Here is a 26,110-nt window from a genome sequence, read left to right on the forward strand (position 1 = left end):
TGTAGGCAAAAGGAAAACGACCAGGCATTGCACCTTTTTTAAATTAAATAAAATTTTCTATGGTAGTGCCTCAAATTCAACTTGCCAACCAATTAGCACCCTTTTCTCATTCAGAGTATATCGTTGTTCCCTTTGACATTTGGCAGTCATGTGTCTGTCCTGATGAGTGCAAGGCAAAAAGCATCAACAGCATGTCTCTTTTTATCAGCAACACTCCAGTTCTGCATTACAGAGTGATTATTTTCAAAGAGTTATGAAATGAAAATCAACGACATGGCTAAAGGAACATACAAGCAATCAAAGCCACAATTGTCACGGAAATGACAGAATCACAGAACAAAATCAGTGGCTTTGATAACACAACATGCACCAGATTGCATAACACCTCGAAAGTGGTAAATTTCACTGCGGCAGAGGCGATCTATACATTATAAAAACTGTACTTACCGTCAGGCACAATTTTAAAGTCTTAACCATTTTTTCAGCTGATTACTCTGCTTTTTGAAATTTTAGCCAATGTAAAAAAAAAGTTACCAATAAAGAAATAAACTGAACCGAATTTCTCAAAACATTTTTCCTAAACTTAAATTTTTTACTACCATCCTTTTCAGTCAGCCAGCTGATTACATAGTCAAATATTACAATTTATAATAAACATGTAAAAACATAAAAGAAAAATTAGCATTAAACTGTCCAGCTCTTGTCAAAATTTCATTTATTAAGTATTTTCCTAAAAGCTGCTGGGTCTGTGGCTGCTGCCTCTGCTTCTCCATTGGCCATTTTCCGAGTCCCTTGTACAGAGGTTTTGTCTGGCTGGAGCTGTAGCTATTGTTGCTTCACGTACCTGACTGAGTCTAGCCTGGCTCAAACCGCTCTGTCCCAAAGTACTCTTACCCATTGTGAACCCAACACAGTCACAGTTTGTCTGGGTTCAGGCAGGACTTGGTTTGGTCCTGACCACGTCCTGGCTGCACAGTACTTTTAATGTACTGAAGCCAATACTTAGCAGTGTGATTTTTACAAACGTTTACATGTCGAACATGCAAAACCAGAAGTTCGGACAGGGAGGGTTATGGATCCTACCGTGTTTCCCAACTTTTAGATTTTGGCATCTCTGTCCCAGCTTAAGCTCTATTTAACCAAACAATCATTTTAATCCCCACACCTACAGTTAACTACCAAACTTCTGCCACTGCCACTAACAAAACGGCGAACTCCTCAGCTCTGGAAAGCAGCAAATAACATTAAATTCTGTAATAAGCTCCTAGCGTTGTGACATGAGATCACACTCAATGAGCAGTGAAGAGTTTGTCATAGAATTTACTGCAAATTCTTAAATTTTAACGTTTAAAAATAATAACAAAAAATCTATCACACAATCAAGTAAACCAGGAACAAAATGGGGCGGCACGGTAGCCCAGTGGTTAGCACTGCTGCTTCACAGCTCCAGGGTCCCGGGTTCGATTCCCGGCTTGGGTCACTGTTTGTGTGGAGTTTGCACATTCTCCTCGTGTCTGCGTGGGTTTCCTCCAGGCGCTCCGGTTTCCTCCCACAGTCCAAAGATGTGCAGATTAGGTTGATTGGCCAGGTTAAAAATTGCCCCTTAGAATCCTAAAATGAGTAGGTTAGAGGGATTAGCGGGTAAATATATGTGAGGGTAGGGCCTGGGTGGGATTGTGGTCGGTGCAGACTCGATGGGCCGAATGGCACTGTAGGGTTTCTATGATTCTATTTCTATGAAAATAAACCAAAGCAAAGAAAGAATAAAATAGAAAATCTCAATGAAAGGGGAAAAACATCAAACAAACAAGGTACAAGGTAAAAAAGGGATGACGAAGATTTCCTAACCAAAGTTCAGGGAGGCAGTGGCGTAGTGGTATTGTTGCTGGACTAGTAATCCAGAGGCCCAGGGTAAGACTCAGAGAACCCAAGTTTGAATCCCACAGAAGATGGCGAAAGTCGAATTCAATAAAAATCTACAATTAAAAGTTTAATGATGACCATGAAACCATTGTCGATTCTTGTAAATACCATCTGGTTCACTAAGGTCCCTGCTGTTCTTCCCTGGTCTAGCCTACATGTGACACCAGACCCACAGCAATGTGGCAGATTCTTAAATGCCCTCTGAAATGCCTAGCAATTAGGGATAGATGATAACTGCTGGCCCAGCCAGCGATGCCCATGTACCATGAACGAATAAAAAAAATCATTTTGAGTTAGAATTTTAAAAATATTCTCCCATGAAATGAACCGCAGAAGAGCCACTATTATTATACTGCAGAAACTCACATGAAGTTCGGTGCCCTCTGCTGCTAGATAGGTCCCACTGCTTGCTTCATCAGGAATAAATGTTTAGTCTGAAGATGTTTTTTTAAATCATGGCCACTGATACCTGTCTGCGAATGCGCAGAAAACCAATGACATCATTTGTAGGAATTACAGCGCTGGCTGGATCTTATTCCGATCGTAAAGCCAGTTAGCCAGCTTCTGGGTGCTGCAGCTGGTAGGCAGTCCAGGCGTGGCTTGCCCACCTTTTCCAGGGATCAGGATGGTGAAAGAGGGGAGGCTTCTGATCCATCCGGTGATGGCCGCAATTACGGATTACAACCTCCTAATCCCATGTTTGCAGTTCCGGGGCTTCTTCCCAGTGACTGGCCCAGGTTAAGGGGAAGAGGTTCCGGAGGCTGTGACCTGACTGCTCATCTGCTGCGGGGCTCAAAAACTGGTGAACAGCTTCAGGAACCAAATAAGATCCAACTGGAAGGAGGCCTGGTATTCCGAAGGCTCCATTCCTCCACTCTGCCCCACCAACTAGGAAAAGGGAGGCTTTTTTAATTACTAGCTTCAATAGTTGTTTGATAAGCATCTCTGCTCTTGGCTAACTCCACACACTCACCCAAGACCAGAATCAAGTTCCTGGGGTTGAAAGGCAGCAATGTTAACTACTGTGTCACCATGTACACAACTTTCACAGGATGTCGCTAGCTAGGTCAGCATTTGTTGCTGATCCCTAACTGCACGTGAAAAGTGCGTGCTGAGCTGCCTTCTAGAACCTTTGTAGGTCATGTGGTGCAGATACACCCAGAGTGCTGTGAGGAAGGAAGTCCCAGGATTTTGATCCCATGACAGTGAAGGAATGGTGATATAGTTCCAAGTTAGGATGGTGTGTGACTTGCAGGTGGTGATGCCTTCTGCTGCCCTTGACCTTCAACAAAGTGGTAGAGGTTGTGGGTTTGCAAGATGTTGTGGGTTTGCAAGATGTTGTTGAAGGATCCTTGGTGAGTTGCTGCAGTGCATCTTGTCGATGGTACAAATTCTGACTCCAAAACCACAACAACATTCCTTCGTGCCTGGTATGACTCTATCCAGCAAAGAGAATGTGTGTGTGTATGTGGCCCCAACTCCAATTCCCATTGACTCCAGTTTTGCTATGCCCCAGAAAAGCTGCCTTCATGTCAACGGCAGTCACTCGCATCTCACTTATGGACTTCAGCTCTTTTGTCTATGCTTGAACAGGCCTGCAAGAGGTTCGCAGCCAGGTGATCCTGTTGAAACCCAAACTGAGCATCACAGAGCAAGTTATTGCTAAGTGCCACTTGATAGCGCTGTTGATGACCCCTTCTATCACTTTACAGAGGATCGAGTGTAGACTGATGGGGTGTTAATTGATCGGGTCGGACTTGTCCTGCTTTTTGTTTACAGGACATACCTGGGTAATTTTCCATATTGCCAGGTAGATGCCAGTGTTGTAGCTGCACGGAAACTGGTTGGATAGGGGGGCAACACGTTCTGGAGTACAAGTCTTCAGTACTACCATCAGAATATTGTCAGGGGCCATAGCCTTTACAGTGTCCAGTGCCTTCAACCATTTTTGATGTTATGTGCTGTGAATCGAATTGGCTGAAGACTGGCATCTGCGATGTTGAGGACCTCCAGAGGAGGTCAAGATGGTAATTCTGGCTGAAGACTGCTGCAAATGCTTCAGCCTTGTCTTTTGCACTCTCAATGGAGTATCACAAAAGAGACACATTTGAGGGGATATTTCGGAATACACACATTCCAAAGAGAAATAAAAATTCCACAAGAAGGATCCACAATCTGTGCTTACTAAAACATTAAAGACGGTATCACACTTAAAGAAAAAACATATAAGTGCACAAGGATGGGTGGAAGATTACAAGACTGGACAGAATAGTTCAAGAGTTCAATAACTAAATCCATTAGTCAGCAGAATATACAATATAGTTTCGACTTCTGGGACAGTTATTGAAACATTGTGTGTCCAAATCATAAGGCGCCTATTGCCCAAGACATAGAAAGTGGCATTTCTTGGGCCCAGAAAGGACACTATGGCGGTATGTCTATGGGAATGGTATTGGGGTAAAGGCATCCTTAGTTACATAGCAACAAGGATAGGAGTCTTGCCAGAGGGAAGAAATTCAGATTTTGGATGGACAAATGAAATATCAGTGTGTCAAGTAGCATAGAGCAATTGGCTGAGGTAATCGGTCATGTTTTGGACTGACAATTGAATCTAAGCTGGTGTATCCTAGATAGCGAAATATATAATTGTATTGAACTTTGGCTCAGTGCCTCAGATCTTTGGAGAGATCAGGTAGCACTGACCCAGAGCTATTTGACCATCTGAAGGCCTCCCACAGCCGTAGGTTAATGTTTTGTCTGTCTTGTATGATTTTTCATGTTTCTAAATAAATTTTAGTTATGTCTTAAGTAGAGACTTTGCCTTTGCGAGTTTAATTAAGTTTTTAAGAAAATCAGACCACCAAAGAATCCCCCACTACAGGGTGTCTTAGTGCATGAATTGCAAAAGATTATTATGCAGGTACAGTGACTAATTGGGAATGTTTACAAAATGTCATTTATTGCGAGCAGAATTAAATACAAAAATTGATGAATTATGCTTCAGTTATACAGGTCATTGGTGAGACCATATCTGGAGTAGTGTACAATATTGGTTTCCTTAAAGAAGGATGTAAATGCAGAGAAGGTTTACTAGACTAATATCTGGAATGAGCAAGTTGTCTTATGAGAAAAGATTGAACAGGCTAGGCTTTTAGTCGCTGGAGTTTAGAAGAGTAAGAGGCAACTTGATCAAAACATAAGGTCCTGAGTGGTCTTGACAAGGTGGATGTGGAAAGTGTTTTTCCTCTTGTGGGAGAATCTAGAACAAGGGGCCAGTGTTTAAAAATAAAGGGTCACCCATTTGAAATGGAGATGTGGAGAATTTTTTTTCTTTTAGAGGGACACAAGTCTTTGGAATTCTTCTTCAAAAGGTGGTGGAAGCAGAGTCTTTAAATATTTTTAAGGCAGCAGTAGATAAGATTCTTGTTAAGCAAGAGAGTGAACGGTTATTTGGGCAGGTGGGAACATGGAGTTGAGGTTACAATCAGATCAGCCATAATCCTTTTGAATGGTGGAGCAGGCTCGAGAGGCCGAGTAGCCTAATCCTACTCCTAAATTGTAGGGGCGGCATGGTGGCACAGTAGTTAGCACTGCTGCCTCACAGCGCCAAGGACCCGGGTTCAATTCCCAACTTGGGTCACTGTCTGTGCACATTCTCCCCGTGTCTGCATGAGGTTCCTCTGGGTGCTCCAGTTCCCTCCCACAGTCCGAAAGACGTGCTGGTTAGGTGCACTGGCCATGCTAAATTCTCCCTCAGTGTACTCAGTGAACAGGCGCCGGAATGGGGCAGCACGGTAGCACAGTGGTTAGCACTGCTGCTTCACAGCTCCAGGGACCTGGGTTCGATTCCCGGCTTGAGTCACTGTCTGTGTGGAGTTTGCACATTCTCCTCGTGTCTGCGTGGGTTTCCTCCGGGTGCTCCGGTTTCCTCCCACAGTCCAAAGATGTGCGGGTTAGGTTGATTGGCCATGCTAAAATTGCCCCTTAGTGTCCTGAGATGCGTAGATTAGAGGGAGTAGCGGATAAATGTGTAGGGATGTGGGAGTAGGGCCTGGGTGGGATTGTGGTCGGTGCAGACTCGATGGGCCGAATGGCCTCTTTCTGCACTGTGGGGATTCTATGAACTGTACCATTCTAGTGGATTTTCACAGTAACTTCATTGCAGTGTTAATGTAAGCCTACTTGTGAATAAGTAAGCCTACTTATAAATAATATTTTAAAACTTCTTAAAACTTGTACGTTTGCATTTTCAGGGTCAATCCTGAGGACTTCCTTGCTAATTAAAGGGTACAATAATTTAACAGAGTAGATGGAACACAAACATGGACACATCATCCTACAGTATCTCCCTGTGCTATTATTGTTCTGGAACATTTGAAACTCTAGTCATCAAGAGCTCTCAGTTGAGCTCACTTTTCTGGTGGACCGTCCACTTATTTTAATGTCAGAGTGCTGGATAGTCTGCTCTGGCCTAATGCAAACACAAAATCTAAACACGGAAACTGCCAAGAGAGCTTCACATGGAAGCAGCATCTAGTTGCCAGGACAATGAACAATGGGCAAGAATAGGATCCACGCTGTTGTGAAACTGCAAATGATGCCAGTGCAAATCATGTGGATGATTAAAAAAAATGTGCATCACAAAATAGCACAGATTTATTTTGTCTGATAACCTTTGATCACTAACAGTCCCAACTTAATGAAATTACATTCTATGTTTCCAATATATGAAAAGGGTTCATATCAAGAATATAAATCAACTATTCTAAAATCATGATTCATCAAAATAAATTTAGAAAAGAGGTAAATTAAGTTGAACGGAACTGAAAAGGTGAAGTACTTCTGTGTCAACTCCATCAATGTTTGGTTGTTTGATATACTAAGCTCTTCGAGACTGTCCCATTGGTCTGATAAATTGTCCATTTCAAGCCAACCTTGACAGCTGTTAATATTCACTCTCTCTTTGATATGACATGATGTAAAGCATCTAAAGGTATGCTGTTCGAATTTGCTATTCTTGGTATTTGCAAAATTGATATTGCAATTTTGTTTGGCTTTTTTCAACAAAACACAAAGAAGCTCTTTTTCAATACAATAACTGTAAGGACTAAGTATTAAACTCAACTCCATCTGATTTTGGATCACAGGATTAAAAATGGCTGTAATTAGTTTTTAAAATAGTCATATCAAGCGATCTTGAGTACAACATTTTGACGCTGCAAAAATCAAGAACAAATTCCAACTCATAATTACTGCTTTTTCTTTCAATATTTAATATCTGTTCACAAATAAATTATTGGCTCCAAGTACTGCATCTCAATAACTTAAAAATATTCGAAAATCCACCAGTATCAAAAATCATATTTTACTGTAAGGCTATGTCCCAGGCTGCATCCCAACTCCCACCCCATGAACATTTCAAAATTCCAAGGCACATTTTGTTCTTGGGATTGCATTATTCACCTTATTTATTAATGATTTTGATGATGGAGTAGACGGTTGTACATCCAAATTTGAAAAAGATACTAAGATGTGGAGCTGAGAGCAGGAAGTGGTAGAGGGACATTGACAAATCCTGTGAGTGGGCAAACTATGGCAAAGTACAATATGGGCAAGTGCAAGGTCATCCTCTTTGGAATTTAGGATAGATAAATTGGGGGACTTTATAAATGATAAGAAACAGAATCGCTTCTCGGCCTTTTGGCTAAGATCAAGTGTAGTATGGATCGCCTGCACTTGGTTGGGGTCATTGGGTTACACTGAAGCTTCATATGTTTCATATGAAGCAATTTTTAAAAGCGGCATCTCGGCCTTTTGGCTAAGATGCAAATGAGCTCAAGTCTTGGAGGAGGATCCTCCCCCTTCTCCAATCAGCTTGACTCATGTAGATCAGGCCCAGGACAGGGTGGTTTTGGTCTCCTGCCCTGTCTTGTCAGCCTGGATCTGAAATGTCTCAACTTGTTGAGACTCTGAATTGGATTTGATTTGATTGAATTGGAAAAGTATAAAAAAAAAACAGAACGGAGAGAGATTTGTGAATATGGATTAGTAGACAGATATGAAAAAAAAACAATCAAGAAGGCTAATGGAATGTTGGCCTTTACCTCAAAGAGGCCAAAATACAAAATGGGTAAACAATCCTTCAGTTGTAGAGTTGTGGTCAAACCCTATTGGAGTATTGCACTCAATTTTGAGCACCACAAATCAGGAAGGAAATGCTGGCCTTGGAGACGATGCAGTGCAGATTCACCAGAATGATAAGCGATTTAGAAGGTTAAACTATGAGGACAGGTTGCATAAACTTGACTTGCATTCCCTGGAGTGTAGGAAATTAAGGCATCATCTGATTCAGATGTTTAAAAAGTTAAAAGGATTTGAAAGAGTAGATATGGAAAATCTATTTCCTCTGATTACGAAATCGAGATCAGAAGGCGTCTTATAATTAAGAGCTAATCCATTCAGGCATGAAGCACTTTTTCACAACGGGTAGAAAAAAAATTAGAATTCTCTCCTTAAAAAGGGTTTGGATGCTTGGGAAAGTAAAGCTTTCAAAATTAATCTACAGATTTTTATTGGGCAAGGGTGTCAAGGCAATGGGGCAAAGGCAGATGAATGGAGTTGAGCTGCAGATCAGTCATGATCGCACTATCCCTGAAAACCATTGACTAGCTTAGATTTGAATAATTGTCAGCTGGGTTCAACAAGGTAATTACTAGCCATACGTATATTTGAGCAAATCACATACCATGAACTTGTTTCAATTTGTCTTGGAAACTCCAGGCAAATTCTCTCAATTGTATTGAGTTATGCTTGGAACATGATTCTTGATGGCAGCTTTTCTTTTAAACCTCACGGAGTTAAAGCAGACATACCAAATTAAGACAATGGGAAAATGTTTCATTTTGGCATACTCCCCAGGCATGTTGCTGAATTCAATAAATTGTTTCTACAAAGTCATTTTTAATACTACCAACATAGTTTCATGCACCAGAACAAAGAACAAAGAACAAAGAACAGTACAGCACAGGAAACAGGCCCTTCGGCCCTCCAAGCCTGTGCCGCTCCTTGGTCCAACTAGACCAATCGTTTGTATCCCTCCATTCCCAGGCTGCTCATGTGACTATCCAGGTAAGTCTTAAACGATGTCAGCGTGCCTGCCTCCACCACCCTACTTGGCAGCGCATTCCAGGCCCCCACCACCCTCTGTGTAAAAAACGTCCCTCTGATGTCTGAGTTATACTTCGCCCCTCTCAGCTTGAGCCCGTGACCCCTCGTGATCGTCACCTCCGACCTGGGAAAAAGCTTCCCACTGTTCACCCTATCTATACCCTTCATAATCTTGTATACCTCTATTAGATCTCCCCTCATTCTCCGTCTTTCCGAGGAGAACAACCCCAGTCTACCCAATCTCTCCTCATAGCTAAGACCCTCCATACCAGGCAACATCCTGGTAAACCTTCTCTGCACTCTCTCCAATGCCTCCACGTCCTTCTGGTAGTGCAGCGACCAGAACTGGACGCAGTACTCCAAATGTGGCCTAACCAGCGTTCTATACAGCTGCATCATCAGAATCCAGCTTTTATACTCTATACCCCGTCCTATAAAGGCAAGCATACCATATGCCTTCTTCACCACCTTCTCCACCTGTGTTGCCACCTTCAAGGATTTGTGGACTTGCACACCTAGGTCCCTCTGTGTTTCTATACTCCTGATGACTCTGCCATTTATTGTATAACTCCTCCCTACATTATTTCTTCCAAAATGCATCACTTCGCATTTATCCGGATTAAACTCCATCTGCCACCTCTCCGCCCAATTTTCCAGCCTATCTATATCCTGCTGTATTGCCCGACAATGCTCTTCGCTATCCGCAATTCCAGCCATCTTCGTGTCATCCGCAAACTTGCTGATTACACCAGTTACACCTTCTTCCAAATCATTTATATATATCACAAATAGCAGAGGTCCCAGTACAGAGCCCTGCGGAACACCACTGGTCACAGACCTCCAGCAGCGCACATTTGAAATTTAGGCATGTTCCCCAAATTACACTCCTCACAAATTTGTCTATTAAACATAATCATAGATCATAGAAACCCTACAGTGCAGAAGGAGGCCATTCGGCCCATCGAGTCTGCACCGACCACAATCCCACCCAGGCCCTACCCTCGCATATTTACCCGCTAATCCCGCTAACCTACGCATCTCAGAACTCGAAGGGGCAATTTTTAACCTGGCCAATTAACCTAACCCGCACATCTTTGGACAGTGGGAGGAAACCGGAGCACCCGGAGGAAACCCACGCAGACACGAGGAGAATGTGCAAACTCCACACAGACAGTGACCCGAGCCGGGAATCGAACCCGGGACCCTGGAGCTGTGAAGCAGCAGTGCTAACCACTGTGCTACCGTGCCGACAGATAATGGACAGATAATCTTGAGAATGCAAAAAGAGCATGTGCCAAATTCCCAATAATTGCTCAAATGTAGCAGGGCTACAAATTAGCTCTAAGCCTTTAGGGTATGTGGTTGCATTGTAGTCACAGACTACAGTATGTATACAAGTTTCAGAGCACAGAAACAAAAACATTACTGATATTTCTTTTGTTCTGTGGGATCATACTGTTTACACACAGAAGTGCATTTTTTTTTTACAGACACGTATTATGCAACGAACAGGAGGGGTTGAAAACAAAATTCAAACCTCTTACCTCTCTTCTTTTTCATACTGTCTCTGCATTCTAAATGTGTGTTTTTATACAAGATTTCAAGCATTTAATCTTCCTTTAATCGTTTCTTATAGCATGCCATGTTAGTTTGGTTGCTATCATTATATTTACGATTATTATAAGTTCCATGATATATAATCAAACGGTGCGCGTAGGAAGGCTCACAGCATGTTGTTCCTTAATAGAAAGTAGTATTTCTGCAGCTTTTCAGAGCATGGTACAAAAATGGTACACAGCACTGCAGGGATCAACACGCAATTAAAGCCTGGCTTTCTTAAACTTACCACATACTTACAGAATGTACTTTTTTGTAGGATGGTTTTATGGTTTTACATATTTTAGCAATACACAAACAGCTTAACAAACTTCCATTAACGTGCATTATGTAATAGTTCATAAGTGTCACTACAACAATGAGAGCTTTTTATTATGTGTATTTGTGCAAGGCCAGGTAAAAGCAGCTTAAAATTAATCAGGATTAATTGACTTTTAAGCTATTTTTTAAAAAACTCTCTGTTATCCTCATCTCCCTCCCCTTTTCCTCCTGAAGATATAGTTTCACAAGTATTATTTGAACTGAACATTCTTGATGTATAAGCCTGGAAAAGTTGGCAGACTTTTCAGCTCCAGCGCAAAATCTTGTACTTATCCGCATGCCTTTCAGCAGAGTTTACTATGCGGCAATCTGGAGCTGAAACTCTGGCCAACTTCTCTGCCTAACTCAGTGACTCTGGACTAACTCTGTGAGATAATTGCTCGATCCTTTAAGACAGGAAAGTTGTGAAATGAGAAGACTCTACATGGGGAATTAAGCTTTTTATATTTTTTCACTGTTATTTTGGGTAACAGTTCCACTCAGTCGTGCTATTTTCCGGCACATTTCACCTGAAATCTGCATAATGCATGCAAAACAATTGCAGAATATAAAGCACAAATTATGTTTGGCACAAATGGATTCTCCACAATCTATTGTGCTAGTTTTAAAACATTAGATACCCTTCCTGCCCACTAAACTGGCCAAGCTCCAGGATGAATTAATTAACATTGGGAATTTCCATTTGTAAACATTTATGGAGGCACTAAAAATAATGCTCGTTCGTTTGTGCAAAACATGCTCATTTATAAAGCCTTTGTGTTCATTTAAATTTACTAAGTAATTAACTACTGTACTTTAATATAACTCGAAAATGGTTCTATATATTTTTTAAAATCATTTTTAGTTATTTAAAATCAGATTAGTTACGTGATTGTTTTCAGTGTCACTTTTGAGTGTCCCATCATCGGCTTTATTAAGCGAACTGCATCAAGTTAGCACACTTAAAAATAAATTATTTTTACAATAATTTGTTTTAAAGCACTGCTCATACACAGCAGATTTTGTTTTCACTCTTATGCAAATCAGTTTCAACACAAACTCAAGAAAACTTCTCAAAAAAGGCTGAAATTCTGGGTGCAACAAAACACCCATTGCACCTGAAGTGGAAACTCTACTTTTTCCAGCAATCTTTTCAACGCTTATTTAATTTGAAAAACCTAATTTGAAAATCATCTTTAAAGAACTCTAAACGATACACTACTCAATATCCTTCCACACAAAGCCAATAACTGGAATAGTCACTGGGCTGGCTTTTAAAGGAGGCAACTAAATACACTGAACTGCTAAATTGGAGCCTAAATTTAAAGGGGCACTCATTTTAAATATAACTGGTTTATCAATAAGGTTTTAAGTTTTACCACATATGAATCATTTGTGATTCACTGCCACCAGTTACTCTGTGCACATAGGATCCCATCTTATGTATCCTGCTGGAAGTTTAGGTAGACGAGAAAACTTGGAACGATAAAGGCCATCAAGTATGCTCCTACAGGTCCAATCCAATCCTGATCCATTGTCATCCATGTTGCATTCCTTTATGATATCATGTCAGAATTGAAAATTTTGATCATTATTAAGGGAAATCTGAAGTCAAAGCAACAAAGGCAGGTGTTTATTAACACCAACAAGGATGGTGAGGAAGTGATAAACATATAGTCCCAGCAGCCTAGTTAGTGGTATTTGGTTTCTGATGTGATGGCAATAAAGGTCAAACAATGTATTTCCTATCAGCATGGGAGCCAAATTTGATATATTACATTTTCCATCTCATTTTAGATTATATCAAGATAAAGGGTCCGATTCTCCCATCGCGCTGTGTTGGTTTTTTGGCGTGTTGGGTTGGGAGATGCGGGAGTCGGCCATTTCGCGGGATTCACGCATACGTTCCCGACGCGTGCGTGTCTCCCACCACCGGAGTGCAGGTGCAGTCAAGACCAAGCTGGAAACCAGCGGAAAGGCCAGGTAAGTGATTTTAATCTGTTTTTAATGGAATTTAAATGTCATTATCGGGCCCGATAGCATCTCTCACCCCACCAGGAGTATTTCATTCCGGCGGGATTTAGAGTAGCTCCCCACATTCGGAGAACTAGCGGGAGACCCCACTGGAGTGAAGGGGGGGCAACTGCCCCCCCCCACCCTCGAGGGGTCGGGTGATAGGGGTGGTGCCCCCTAGGCATGGGCACCCTGGCAGTGCCAGCCTGTGCCCATGGCACTGCCCAAGGAGCAAAGTGGTGTCTGCCCGGGGGGGGGGGGGGGGGGGGGGTGGGGCGGGGGGGGGGGGGGGGTGGGGGGGGGGGGGGCGGTCTGTCTGTGGGAGTATTGTCTACCGGGGTGGTGGAGGGTGGGAGCTGGAGATTGGGGCGCTCTGGGTCCCAGGGGTGGGGAGGGGGAGAGGTCAGGGGTGGCCCGGGAATGGTCGTGGGCCCCACAATCGGGCCGTGGGAGGGCTGGGGGGGGTGGCAGTATTGTGAGGGTCCCCAGCTGGCCAGCGACTGACCTGGCCAATAAACGAGAGGCTGACAGGTCAGGGTCGAGCTTTTAATGATACTCATGATTGTGACCTCTGCATTCCACAGAGTGTGGGAGATTTGAGTGTGAGCTCCCATTGAAAAAAAATTGTGAATTACACAATTTTTCCTGCCAATTCAACACTTTTAATTTTTTGGGGAGAATTGGGCCCAAAAACTTCATACTGAAAGTAACCTCACCGAGTGCTGTTAACAAAAAGTGTATTTTGATGAATTTCCCATAGGTAGTTGAGACACTTACCCACTCCTCGTATTTCTTGTAATCAGCTAAGATGTGAGAAGTTTAATCTATCACTACTAATTAAATCAGATTAAACAAACACTTCTTACAACAGGATAAAGAAACAGACAGAAAAAACATAACATTATCCAATAAGAGCACTAATTTTAGTCTCAGTCTTGATTCAAAAACTGAATTCTGCTTTGGCAGATGGTACGAAAAGTTTCAAAGATAAAGGCCAATAGAAGAAATGAGGGAAAAAGACAATGTAGCCTAAAGTAGAATTTTTAATAACCGTTTCAACTGTGGTATTAATTGCTAACTACTTTATTTTATAATTACAATCATAAGTCATCCTAACATATCAGCAGAGTCTAGATCAAAATCTTTTTGCCATGTATTTGTACCATGATTTGACACAACCTTCCCCAGTTACAGAAAATCCAAACATATTCCCCTGACCTCCAATAGCATCAGCCACCCAACCCCACCATCAACATCCATGGACTAGTCATATTAGTATCCTGGCTACAAGAATAGATCAGAGGTACGTTCTGTTACGTGTTTCAGTGACGCCTCCATACAGGATTTCAATCAAGAGAGTTCGCCTGATTGGTACAGCTGCATTAATATAAAAAGTTCAACACCATCCAGGACAAATTAGCTCCTACCCCTGAACTCAACATCCACCATCAGCTAACTATATCTCCAGTAAAAGATAAAGTCGCTATTGTCCCAGATGAGCATAGGCTGCTCTCCCCTATGAGGGAGAGAGCTGACTGGTGGTGAGTTCACCTGAGGATTATCACACCTCTGGCAAAGAGCAAGGCTGAGAAGGCAGGCCTTCAGGAATAACCCCAGCTGGTACAGGAATTGAAGCCACATTGTTGGCATCACTCTGCTTCACAAACCAACTGTCCAGCCAACTGAGCTACGTAGTGCCCAGTCTTTAATCCACTGCATGATGAAATATGTTTGCCTTCACTACAGACTTCTATAGTAATTGGTTCAAGTTTCAGTTTTCCTGTTTTCTTTGGACCTATATCTTCCTTTAGGAGAACCAACATCCACTAGGTCTATATGAGGCAAGCTACTCAAAATTCCTGGAATTTTCCAGCAATGGCCATAGACACACTCGCAGTCAGATTCCACATTCTTTCCTGCACTGCCAGAATACCACCAGAGTTTTAGCTGCATCCAACTGGAACCTCCAGCTGTAAATATCTCACAACCTCCATTATATGTTCTTAATATTAAGCACTAAAAATTACAGAGCATTTTATAATGTTACGCTCGATAAAAAATAAACTGTATTCATTTCAAAAATTGCAAAGAATACTAAATTTACACATAAAATGTTGTTCAATTACTGCTTTTTAAATGTGAATTTAAATTATAACCATCAAAATATAGCTTTTGCCTTACAGGAATATTTTCTATTCCATTCAATTTAAATGGAAATTATGTTGCAGGTCATGTCCTTCAAATATTTGATTCGTTTTATTTTCACTCAGTAATAAATGATTTTTCCTCACATCATGCCTGGTATTAGCATTACCTGGATGACTGTAGGGCAGTTTAGGCTTTCAAGCACTCACCTGTTTCTGCTCCTTCAACTTGCTCTGATGCCATCGCTCTCGTCTCCGTTGTTTTCTTTTCAAACTTTTAAGTTTGTTTCTCTGCCTTTTACTCAGCGTTCGTTCACTTAGAGTGGAAAATAAGGGAACGCATGGGGCTGAATCGTTACAAGGATTGCTCGTGCCTGCATCACGTCCCTCCTCCCACTCCTCTGTGTCACTTGCTTCAGTACTCGAGTCAGGTGACCAGCCTCGAACAGTGGCAGAAACATTGGCAATTTTGTTCCTGCAATGTCTTCGCACAGATGGCCCAGGATCTAAATCCTCTTGCAGTCCTTCTACAAGACTATTATTGAATGATTGAGAACATGACACGAAATCAGACTCTCGCATGTAGGGACGCGGAAAGGCAGAACTGCTGGATTCCTCAGATACAGGTAGCTGCAGGTCAGCATCTTCTACCAATGGAAATGGTCTAGGACCAGCGATCTCACCAATATGATGCATTATAATTCCACAAGATGAAGATCGTGGGCACAATCCATGTATGCCAGAAAAACTAACAGATGCATCCTTTGAGTTTGTGCTGCTAAAATCCAGGCTGTGAGACTTTTTATGAAAACCTATCAGTGCACATCTGGCTCTCAGAGGCTGTGAAGCAGAAGAGCATGGCTGCTGACAAGCTGCTTTGAAGTTAAGTTCATTGCTGTCAACTTCTACCATTCCTCGACTGCGTGATCTTGCCTCCAGGCAAAGTGCTTCAGTTATTCTTTCACAATCCAGCTTCCTTGAATGGTGTAAAAATTCTTTATGCCTGTGGTGGGACATGATGTTTTCTGTCCCATGCTCCATGTTCTCCACAGTTTCTAACTTACACAAGTACTGCACTTTCTGCGGAGACTTCACCTTTGCAGACTCAATGATTCTGATTAAACGTGGCGTTTCATAGTCAGTGCGACTCTTACAAATATGTACAGTCACTGCTTGCCCACAAGGGCATTTAGCATTGCTGACAAAGTTAAAATCCCCCAGACGGGCCCCACAGTGCAGGCAGTTCAGCTTCCCAATTGTCCACCATGACTATGGAAAAGAAATAGACAACAATCTGGTCATTGTAACAAAAAAAAGCGGGAAATAGGCCACATAAACTCTTTCATGCAATTCACAAGGTCAGCTTTTCTTTTCTGTGTAATGTGGAATCTAGTACAGCACAGAAAAGCCCACACAACAGGAAGGCCTAGACACCTGATGTAGCAGATTGTGTTGTTTTACAATACATAATGTAGCAGCAGACTTTAGAAATATATGTTGTCAGTGATATTAGTATTATTCGGCGGTGCCTGAAAATTCCACACCATTTCACGTCAAATGAAAAAATATACAATGCTACCTTTAACAATAAAGAAGCAAGTGGCTTTATAAATACAAAGAAAAATCCACATATATGACACTGAGGCCAGAGTACATGCAGTATAAGCCTTCAACAAGATCCCACTACAAAATACTAAAAACTATAGTGTTTTACAGCCCAAAAATACTTATCAATTAAAATGCTGTGTACATATTAAGGAAATGGAGGTGCTGGAAGTCTTAAAGCGCATCAAGGTAGATAAATCCCTGGGACCTGATGAAACGTGTGGGAGACCACGGAGGAAATTGTGGGTCCCCTAGCAGAGATATTTGAATCATCGACAGCCACGGGAGAGGTGCCAGAAGATTGGAGGTTGGCAAATGTTGTGCCTTTGTTTAAGAAGGGCTGCAGGGAAAAGCTTGGGGCCTACAAGCCGGCGAGCCTAAAGTCTGCAGTGGGTAAATTGTTAGAAGGTATTCTGGGATACAGGATCTACAAGCATTTAGAGAGGCAAGGACAGATTAGGGACAGTCAGCATGGCTTTGTGAGTGGGAAATCATGTCTCACAAATTTGATTGAGTTTTTTGAAGGGGTAACCAAGAAGGTAGATGAGGGCAGTGCAGTTGACGTTATCTCCATGGACTTTAGCAAGGCCTTTGACAAGTATGATAGGTTGTTGCATAACGTTAAATCTCACGGGATCCAGGGTGAGGTAGCCAATTGGATACAAAATTGGCTTAACAACAGAAGACAGAGGGTGGTTGTATAGGGTTGTTTTTCAAACTGGAAGCCTGTAACCAGCGGTGTGCCTCAGGGATCGGTGCTGGGTCCACTGTTATTTGTCATTTATATTAATGATTTGATTGAGAATTTAGAAGGCATGGTTAGTAAGCTTAAAGGTGACACCAAGATTGGTGGCATAGTGGACAGTGAAGAAGGTTATCCAGGATTGCAATGGAATCTTGATCAATTGGGCCAGTGGGCTGATGAATGGCAGATGGAGTTTAATTTAGAAAAATGCGAAGTGATGCATTTTGGTAGACCAAACCAGGGCAAGACGTACTCAGTTAATGGTATGACGTTGGGAAGAGTTATAGAACAAACAGATATAGGGTTATTTGTTTAAAAATGGCACCAATTACATCCTGATCACAGTGGGTGGCTATTTGTCACAATACATATTTTGGTACAGTAAATGTTCACTAAATTAGTCCCTGGGATAAGGAGGTTGCCTTTCGATGAGAGGCTCAGCAAACTGCCTCTATTTTCTCATGAGTTTAGAAGAATGAGAGGCAATCTTTCTTGGAACGCGCAAGATTCTGAAGGGGATTGATGGCGTATACGCTGAAGAGATTGTTTCAGCTAGTCAGGAAAAGTAAAATGGTCTCAGGATAAGTCAGCTGTCATTTAGGACTGAGATGAGGGGAATTACTTCAATCAAAGGGATGTGAATCTTTGGAGTTCTCTGCCCAGAGGGTCGTGGATGCTTTGTCATTGAGTACATTTCAGGGAATCAAGGGATATGGGGAGCAGACAGGGAAGTGGAGTTGACGTTCATGATCAGTCATGATTATCCTGAATGGTGGAACAGGCTCAAATGGGCCATATGGTTGACCCCTGCTCTGACTTCTTATGCAATGTTCTTGTGATAAAGTATTCTAATTTGCATCTGTCCCCAACTGAAATAGAGGTTGCATTATATAGGTTTGTATTCTCAGCCACATTCTAGATCTTGTAAAGACTTACACAATAAAGTCAATTTCATGGAATTAGATAATCTATTGAACATTCTAAGTCCTAACACTAATGGGAAGAGAATAGGTTCCCAGTATTGTTGATGTAACTAAATTCAAAAATCTCCAGTCTGTAAATTATCTTTAAAAAGGCAAATTAAATCCCTCAATTGTCATTAAAGGGGCTCTGTCGCCGTGCTTTGATTATGAGAATGATTACAAGACTAATGGAAAAATATCTGAACACAGCATTCAAAACATCTACACAGTAGAAAGGGAGAAACCACTTGGGAAAGGATCAATAACAAGAGGACACAGATTTAAAATAATTGGCAAAAGAAGCAAAAGCAATCCAAGGAAAAGTTTTTTAAGCAGCAAGTGGTTAAAGGTTTGGAATGCACTACCTATGGTGGAGGCACAAAATACTTCGCTGTTCCTTCACTGTCACCAGTCAAAATCCTGGAACTCCCTCCCTAACAGCACTGTGGGTATATCTACACCTCAAGGACTGCAGCGTTCAAGAAGTCAACTAGGGATGGGCAATAAATGCTGGCCTAGCCAGTGAGACCCACATCCCATAAATGAATTTGTAAAAAGGTTGAATTAAAGCATTCAAAATGGAAGAATCTGCAGGCTTATGGGGATAAGGTGGAAGAATGGCATTAAGTGAACTGCTTGTTCAGAGAACCAGTGCAGACATAATGGGTCGAATGGCCTCCTTCCACACTGCCACCATTCTGTGATTCTATGAAATAAATACAATCACGTTTCTCGATAAGAAAGCTTCCTTTTACAACACAGAAGCCTCTTCAAGAGCAAATACATATCCACTTTAGATAACCACAGAAACAAAACTTTTGAGTTGTATTTTTGTCTCCTCTTTGGAACAGTCCGGGAGTGACCTCCCCGGGAGTGACCTCTGCACCAAATTTGCATTAGTTCCAATCTGGTTGATTATTTATGCCTGTGCGTTCCCAGCAAGATGGAAACCTCTGCTGCCAAAAGCAAAATTCATCACCAGGTGAAAAGCAGCCCTTAAATGGGTGGAAGGGCCCATTTTACATTTAGAAATGTCCTTAAGCTACAGGACGTCAATGATAATATGTGGGGACCATACAAGGGAGATACCTACTACTGAACCGTACCTCCTACATAGTGAACAGTATTGCAGCTGCTACCCAAGAGCATGTAAAGCTGGGATAGTCAGATTTTTGGCCTCTTAAGAGAACAGGATATGGTGATTGGGCAGGGAAGTGCAATTGAAACTCTAGATCAGTCATGGTAGCATGGTTGAAATGAAAGGTAATCAGTTGCTTTGATGAGCCCACCGCTCCATTATCATGTGTGGGGAATGGGAAATGATGAATAACCCAACTGGACAAAGGGATGGGCATAAGGGCTTTAGATTTGTCCTGTCAGTGGTGGTAGCTCCCCATATCTCACATTTTCTCTCCTTAGGGGGCAGGGAGGGGGGGCAGATTGATTGCTAATTTAGTTCCTCCACACTTTTGAATTCAGTTTTCTTTGATGGGAGGGGGGCTTTTTCAAGACTCTCAGAGTCCATACCTACTTCCAGAATTTCTACAGAAACTTGATAACATCCCATAATACACAAACAGATTAGCTGGGGTTGGGGTAAGCATAAAATGTCCACTAGCCCCCAAACTGTGAAGATTTGTTGGGGAGTTCAAAAAGTCAGAAACTGCAGTGATCTGGATTCTATCCCAAATTGAACCTCTTTCCTTATGACAATCATGCAACAGTTCACCTCCCACCCAAAATTAACAATGTTTAACTTTATTAGTTATCAAATTAATGCAGAAAATCATATGCCTTGACTTTACAACGCATGTTGATTCAAATCTTTCACCAAATGTGGGGTAGACATGTAGAAAGGAATTGCGACCCTTTGATCATGAAGAGTCAGTGGGGCCGGAATTTTCTGGTTGTTCATGCTGGAGGTATCGCCTGGTCCTGCCGACAGCGCACTCCCACTGAGGGTTTCCCAGCGACAAGGGGTGCATTCAAAGGGAATGCCTGTTGACAATGGCAGGACCAGGAGATCACGCTGTTGGCCAATGGCGGGCCGCCTCCGCCACAGTAACACACGTAGCAGGTTGCGTGGAAAATCCCACCCAAGGTCTATTTTGTGTAACACAATATATATAGCTAATACATTTAGTACAGCTATCCTTGTGATCTAATTATTGAAATAAGATTTGACAATGAAATTTCATTAATGTGTTGTAAACTAATCACTGCAATTAAAGACAAAACAGAGGTTAAGACTCACATTTTCTCTATGTTGACCACCTAGTCTCACCCGGAATGCAAAAGAGTTGGCAACGTGCGATGAAAGGCATTCCTTTTCAAGGAATGAAGTAAAATAGAGGGCAAAACAACTATCATAGTTTTAAATTCCTGCAGGTCTAGTGAAAGGTGGCAGATGAACAAAAAAAAATCTTAACAATAACAGCATATGATTCAAATGTAAATTCCTTTATGTTTATGTACTAATCACAAAATTAAATGTTAATTTAAGTGGAAATAAAAAAAACTGCTCAAAGCAGAATTGTACAACTAATAATTTCAAGTCCTTAATGGTTTCCTGAATCTTACACAGCAAAACTTTAGTTAAGCAAAATAATTCTAAACTGCTACTGAAATTAGTACTCAGTGGAAAGTTAATGAAAAAAGCCTATATTGTTAAAAGACAAAACTGAATTAAAGGCTAAGAATCGCTCTCCTATTATCAAAGTAAACACAGCAACAAAAGACAGATCTAAGAATAGTAAAATTGGTACTTACTATTTACTTTATAAAATATGCAATTTAATCAATTTAGTTGTATCCTGCTGATGCTTCAATGCCTTTTCCCAGTCCATTTTCATTGTTACAAGTTACAAACTTTTTTATATTTAGACATTGAAAAGGCACTAAACATGCAAAGTCTTTACTACTGATGCATTTTACATATTCGTTGTCATCCTAATTTTGCACCAGATTTTCTTCCCACTGCCTATATTTCCCTACTATTACCTGAGCCGAGGAGCTTGGCAAATTAATTTGTTCATTGGTTATTCCTCAAGTGAACCAATGTTGTTGGGCAAAATCTTCACCCCTTTCCTTTTTGGTTTGATTTGATATAATTTATCAAATATATTGATATACCAGTGAAAGGTACTGTTTCCCATGCTATACAGACAAAGCTTACCATACATAGATAAGGAAAGGAGGGTGTGCAGAATGTAGTGTTACAGTCTTTGCTGGGGTGTAGAGAAAGATCAACTTAGTGCGAGGCAGGTCGATTCAAAAGTCTGATGGCAGCAGGGTAGAAACTGTTCTTTTGTCGGTTGGTACGTGTCCTCAGACTTTTGTATCTTTTTCCCGATGGAAGAAGGTGGAAGGGAGTATGTCTGGGGTGCATGAGGTCCTTGATCATGCTGGCTGCTTTTCCGAGGCAGCACGAAGTATAGACAGTGTCAATGATGGAAGGCTGGTTTGTGTGATAGACCGGGCTTCGTTCACGACCCTTTGTAGTTTATTGCTGTCTTGGACGGAGCAGGAGCCATAACAAGCTGTGATACATCCAGAAAGAATGCTTTCTACGGTGCATCTGTAGAAGTTGGTGAGAGTCATGGTGGACATGCCAAATTTCCTTAATCTCCCGAGGAAGTAGAGGTGTTGATGGACTTTATTAACTATAGCTTCCGCATGGAGGGACCAGGACAGGTTGTTAGTGATCTGGACACCTAAAAACTTGAAGCTCTCGACCATTTCCACTTCATCCCCATTGATGCAGACCCCAAAACCAGCATCGGAAAACATTGGCTGTATTTAGTTCTATCCCTGTGCACTGTACAATCGTGCTAATATGCAATGGTTCATCTTCACTCAAATAATTCCCCTGAAAGGTAGTGCAATAGTGCAACATGTCAATGCTAATTGCCCTTAAGGACTACCTCAACCAAGTAGATGGGTCATATATAGGCTACACTGCCAAGTATGATAGCAAGCCAGTTGATCAGATTGACTGAATTCAGTTCAACAAATTGCAGTGTTCAAATTTGAATTTACTATTTCTTAATGCTAGTCCAGTACTGTACATTGTCCCTTTAGTTTTCATTGACTTACTAACCCTTTTGAAATAGAACTTCCCCAATTATTTTTGCCTTCCCCCTCCCAAGTTAAGCCACACATTCATAATATTCTGTCTAGAGGGGAAGAGGTATCATTGCAGTCTGCAGACTTTCACTGAAGGTTTAGGTGATTGACAAGCCGACGTACTCTCAAGCATCATAGGAAGAAATTCTTCCCCAGGATAGTATGTTTTCCTCACCAAAGTAAAATAGGACATGCAAGGAGTACAACTATACTACAAGGGGCTGCATTATCCATTGTCAGTAGCAGTACTTTATTGTACTATCTGGCTGTGATCGGGATTATTGACCCAGGAAAGAGCTCTCTGGTCATAAAGTAAAGCTGTGCTCTTGGTATTTAAAATCGAACACTCAAATTCCATGGGTTATCAATGATCTGTTGCTGTGCTTCAGTTTGGAAGGCTGCACCAACTATTGTCATATATGGTAGCCCAGTACATCTAGTATTGCATTATATCTGTTTGACAACTAAATCTTTACCTTTTCTGTACAGACAAGTGCTGCTACTGTCATGAGACCTATTGCTTGAAAGGCTGAGCTGATGTAAATTAATGTATACCAAGAGTAAAGATTATGGATGAGGCTTGATATAATTTAGCTGTAGGATAGAAAAGTGAAGCCATCATTAAAAAATTAGACTTATAAAAGACCTATAGCTGAGTTCAGTAATTGTAAAGTGAGGTCTCCTGTAGTTATCCCATCTGTGAATGTGTGGTCTCATTCCCTCTCGTAAAATATTAGCAAAATCTCTGTATAGAGCTTTAAATTCCTGATATTGAGGATCTTGTTTGTCTCTCTTGTGGGGACCATGAATTCGATTCAATTCTAAATCTGAATTTGGTTTATGGAGCAGGGAGATGGATTTGAGTCTGCCTGGTCCACTCTGAGCATTGACTGTGTAACTTCAACAATGGAGTAAAAATTTTAAAAAACACAGCTCCAGGTTTGTCGTAAAGGATCTAACGGGGAGTGCTCTTCCCACTGCCAGCCAAGCTAGGTCTTGGTGCTTGTTTGAAAGTTCTGGTGAAGAGGCCTTCATGCATGCTGCCCTCGAAGCAGCTGTGGAGTGGGGGTCTGGAGAGAGGCAAGGTGGTTTTTTGTCAAGGTTCATCCTGAGCAGCTCTGTGATGCAGGACTATGCTCACCGAGACAAACATCAACTGCTGCTAGATGGTCATCAACTCTGTCAAAGACGCTCTTTGGTCTGCCTGAAACTTGTTGAACTTCCATTGCAAAGAACTGTCCTCAACCAAGGGTGTTGCAGACTGGCACATTCCAAGGTCCTGGACCACACGCTGAGTGATGTATTCAAGCTTGGGGCAGCCGCCGCCAAGGCACAATGGGGTAAGGCCACTGTGGAAGCCCTTTCAGCCAATGTAGATCGAGGGGCTAGTAACCAGGTAAAACCCCTCTGACTGTGTGCTTAATATAACTGTATGCAAATATATTGAAGCACCTCAGAGTGCAACATGACCGATACATATAGCTTGTAAAGAATGTTACACTCTGTACTGAAAATATTGAAATATATGTAATGTTCTCATTACTGAATTGAAGCACCTCAGAGTGCATCGTGATGACTGGAGAAAATGTGAATATCTTGCACTTTACTGTTATAACAGTGTGAAATATTTTGTAATCTGTCTTTAGATTTTATAAGAATAAAGTATATTTTTGCGAAACAAAAAGCACCAGGTTAGTCTCCCTTGAAGTATTAATTAACACTGGAAGTTCTATAGACTCTGAACATTTTCTAAACCCTGGCCAGCCGCTGAAACTATACGTTACATGGTGTTAAATGAAGCATTGTGGAGAATGTTATACTTTCCTTTGAAGTGATGCAAGTATAGCATAACTTGTTTTTAGGATGCTTTGCAGCCACATTACTTAGCTCATTCGTTTCAATAAAAAATGTCAGTCAAGACTATAAGACAACATGAACCCAGTATTTAATATTGCAACATCATAGTTTATAAAACACTGGTTTGAAACAATGTTTATGCCATAGAATGGAGGAAAAAGCATGTAATTCAGAAACATTTTTCAGTGTTACTAGCTTAACACTGCCATGTTACTTCCTGTGATGGTTTGACACTGTATCTGAACATTTATAAAAGGAAAAAACTCGAAACCTGGTTTTGATGATGGGTAACACCCAAAACAGTAACTGCTCATTCGAAAGGTAACCAATTATGCACATCCAGCATTCCCCATTTTATCAGCAGTCTTTACCTTCTCTATTTCTTTTGTAATCCAAGAAGGAAGAGCCTCTAAATTCAAATGCCAAATCATGCAGTTGTTTTGCCTGGTAGATTCCTCTGCAGCATTCTAAAATAAAGGACAATTAGATTTGTAAAGTTAATAAAACTTCCCAAGGCCCTACATAAAAAGGCAAGGAACTGAACACCAAACGTGAGCTAGAAGAATTAGTGAAACACGCAGGGCTAGATTTTGCCACCAAGCAGGAAGCAGGAGGACAGATCTATTTTTGTGTCAGAAACTATTTTTGTGACAGATCTATTTTTGTGTCAGAGTTGAGGAGGAAATTCTTCTCCCAGAGAGTAGTGAATCTTTGGAATTCTCTGCCCAATGAAGCGGTAGAGGCTACCTCATTAAATGTGTTTAAGTCACAGATAGATAGGTTTTTAGCCAATAAGGGAATTAAGGGTTATGGGGAGCGGGCGGGTAAGTGGAACTGAACCCACTATCAGATCAGCCATGATCTTATTGAATGGCGGAGCAGGCTTGAGGGGCTAGATGGCCTACTCCTGCTTCTATTTCTTATGTTCTTATGTAAACCCACCTCCAAAGGGAAACTGAACGAAGTTTGAATTTTCGTTGGGACAAACCATTAACTGACATGGAGATAGGTTTTCTGTCTCGGGGCACACAAATGGGAGTGGGTTTTAGACATCCAAGGCAGCCATCACTGAGGCTACTGATTGTCCTGAATGAAAAAGTTTTTGCGCCAAAGTCTGCCTCTGAGCCACAGGGAAGCAAGGTGTCACAGAGGAGCCAGAGGCTGAGCACTTCTGTGGGAGAGGAGGGAGGTCTTCTTCGCAGAAGGTGGCAGGAGAAAGCAACCTTGTTAAATAGTTGAGGCACCTGTGATCTGTGACAGCATCATCTCTCTATGCCTCTAATTCCTCCCTTTCTCTTACCCTCCTGCTCCTCCCACTGTGAGCTTTCCTCCTCTGAGACTAAAATTGTCCCCTTCCATTCTCAAAGTCCACACTTCTATAGAGGGCTATGTTATGGACAGCAGGCAACTATAGTGACCAACAGCCTTGCAGGAGGATATTTCAGAGCACCACTTATCAAGCCCAGACAGCAGACCCAGTGGGCGGCACGGTAGCATAGTGGTTAGCACTGCTGCTTCACAGCTCCAGGGTCCTGGGTTCGATTCCCGGCTCGGGTCACTGTGTGGAGTTTGCACATTCTCCTCGTGTCTGCGTGGGTTTCCTCTGGGTGCTCCGGTTTCCTCCCACAGTCCAAAGATGTGCGGGTTAGGTT

At 41.7% G+C, this 26,110-nt stretch overlaps 1 protein-coding gene and 1 pseudogene across 3 annotated transcripts in view; one reads left to right on the forward strand and one right to left on the reverse strand.

The window, feature by feature from the left end:
* The window catches only part of rnf180a (ring finger protein 180a), a 131,038-nt gene that overhangs the window by 86,223 nt on the left and 18,705 nt on the right, over positions 1 to 26,110 (reverse strand). For all 3 annotated transcript variants that reach the window (XM_078218232.1, XM_078218251.1, XM_078218242.1), the window contains exons 3-4: positions 24,830 to 24,925; positions 15,375 to 16,433 (exon numbers count right to left, since the gene is read on the reverse strand). In XM_078218232.1, coding sequence (XP_078074358.1) covers positions 15,375 to 16,433; positions 24,830 to 24,925 — 1,155 coding nt within the window. The remainder of the gene's footprint in view (positions 1 to 15,374; positions 16,434 to 24,829; positions 24,926 to 26,110) is intronic.
* On the forward strand, positions 7,608 to 7,787 carry LOC144501638 (U2 spliceosomal RNA; annotated as a pseudogene).

This window comes from Mustelus asterias, chromosome 1 (genome assembly GCF_964213995.1).
Source record: "Mustelus asterias chromosome 1, sMusAst1.hap1.1, whole genome shotgun sequence".
NCBI classification, from domain to species: Eukaryota; Metazoa; Chordata; class Chondrichthyes; order Carcharhiniformes; family Triakidae; genus Mustelus; species Mustelus asterias.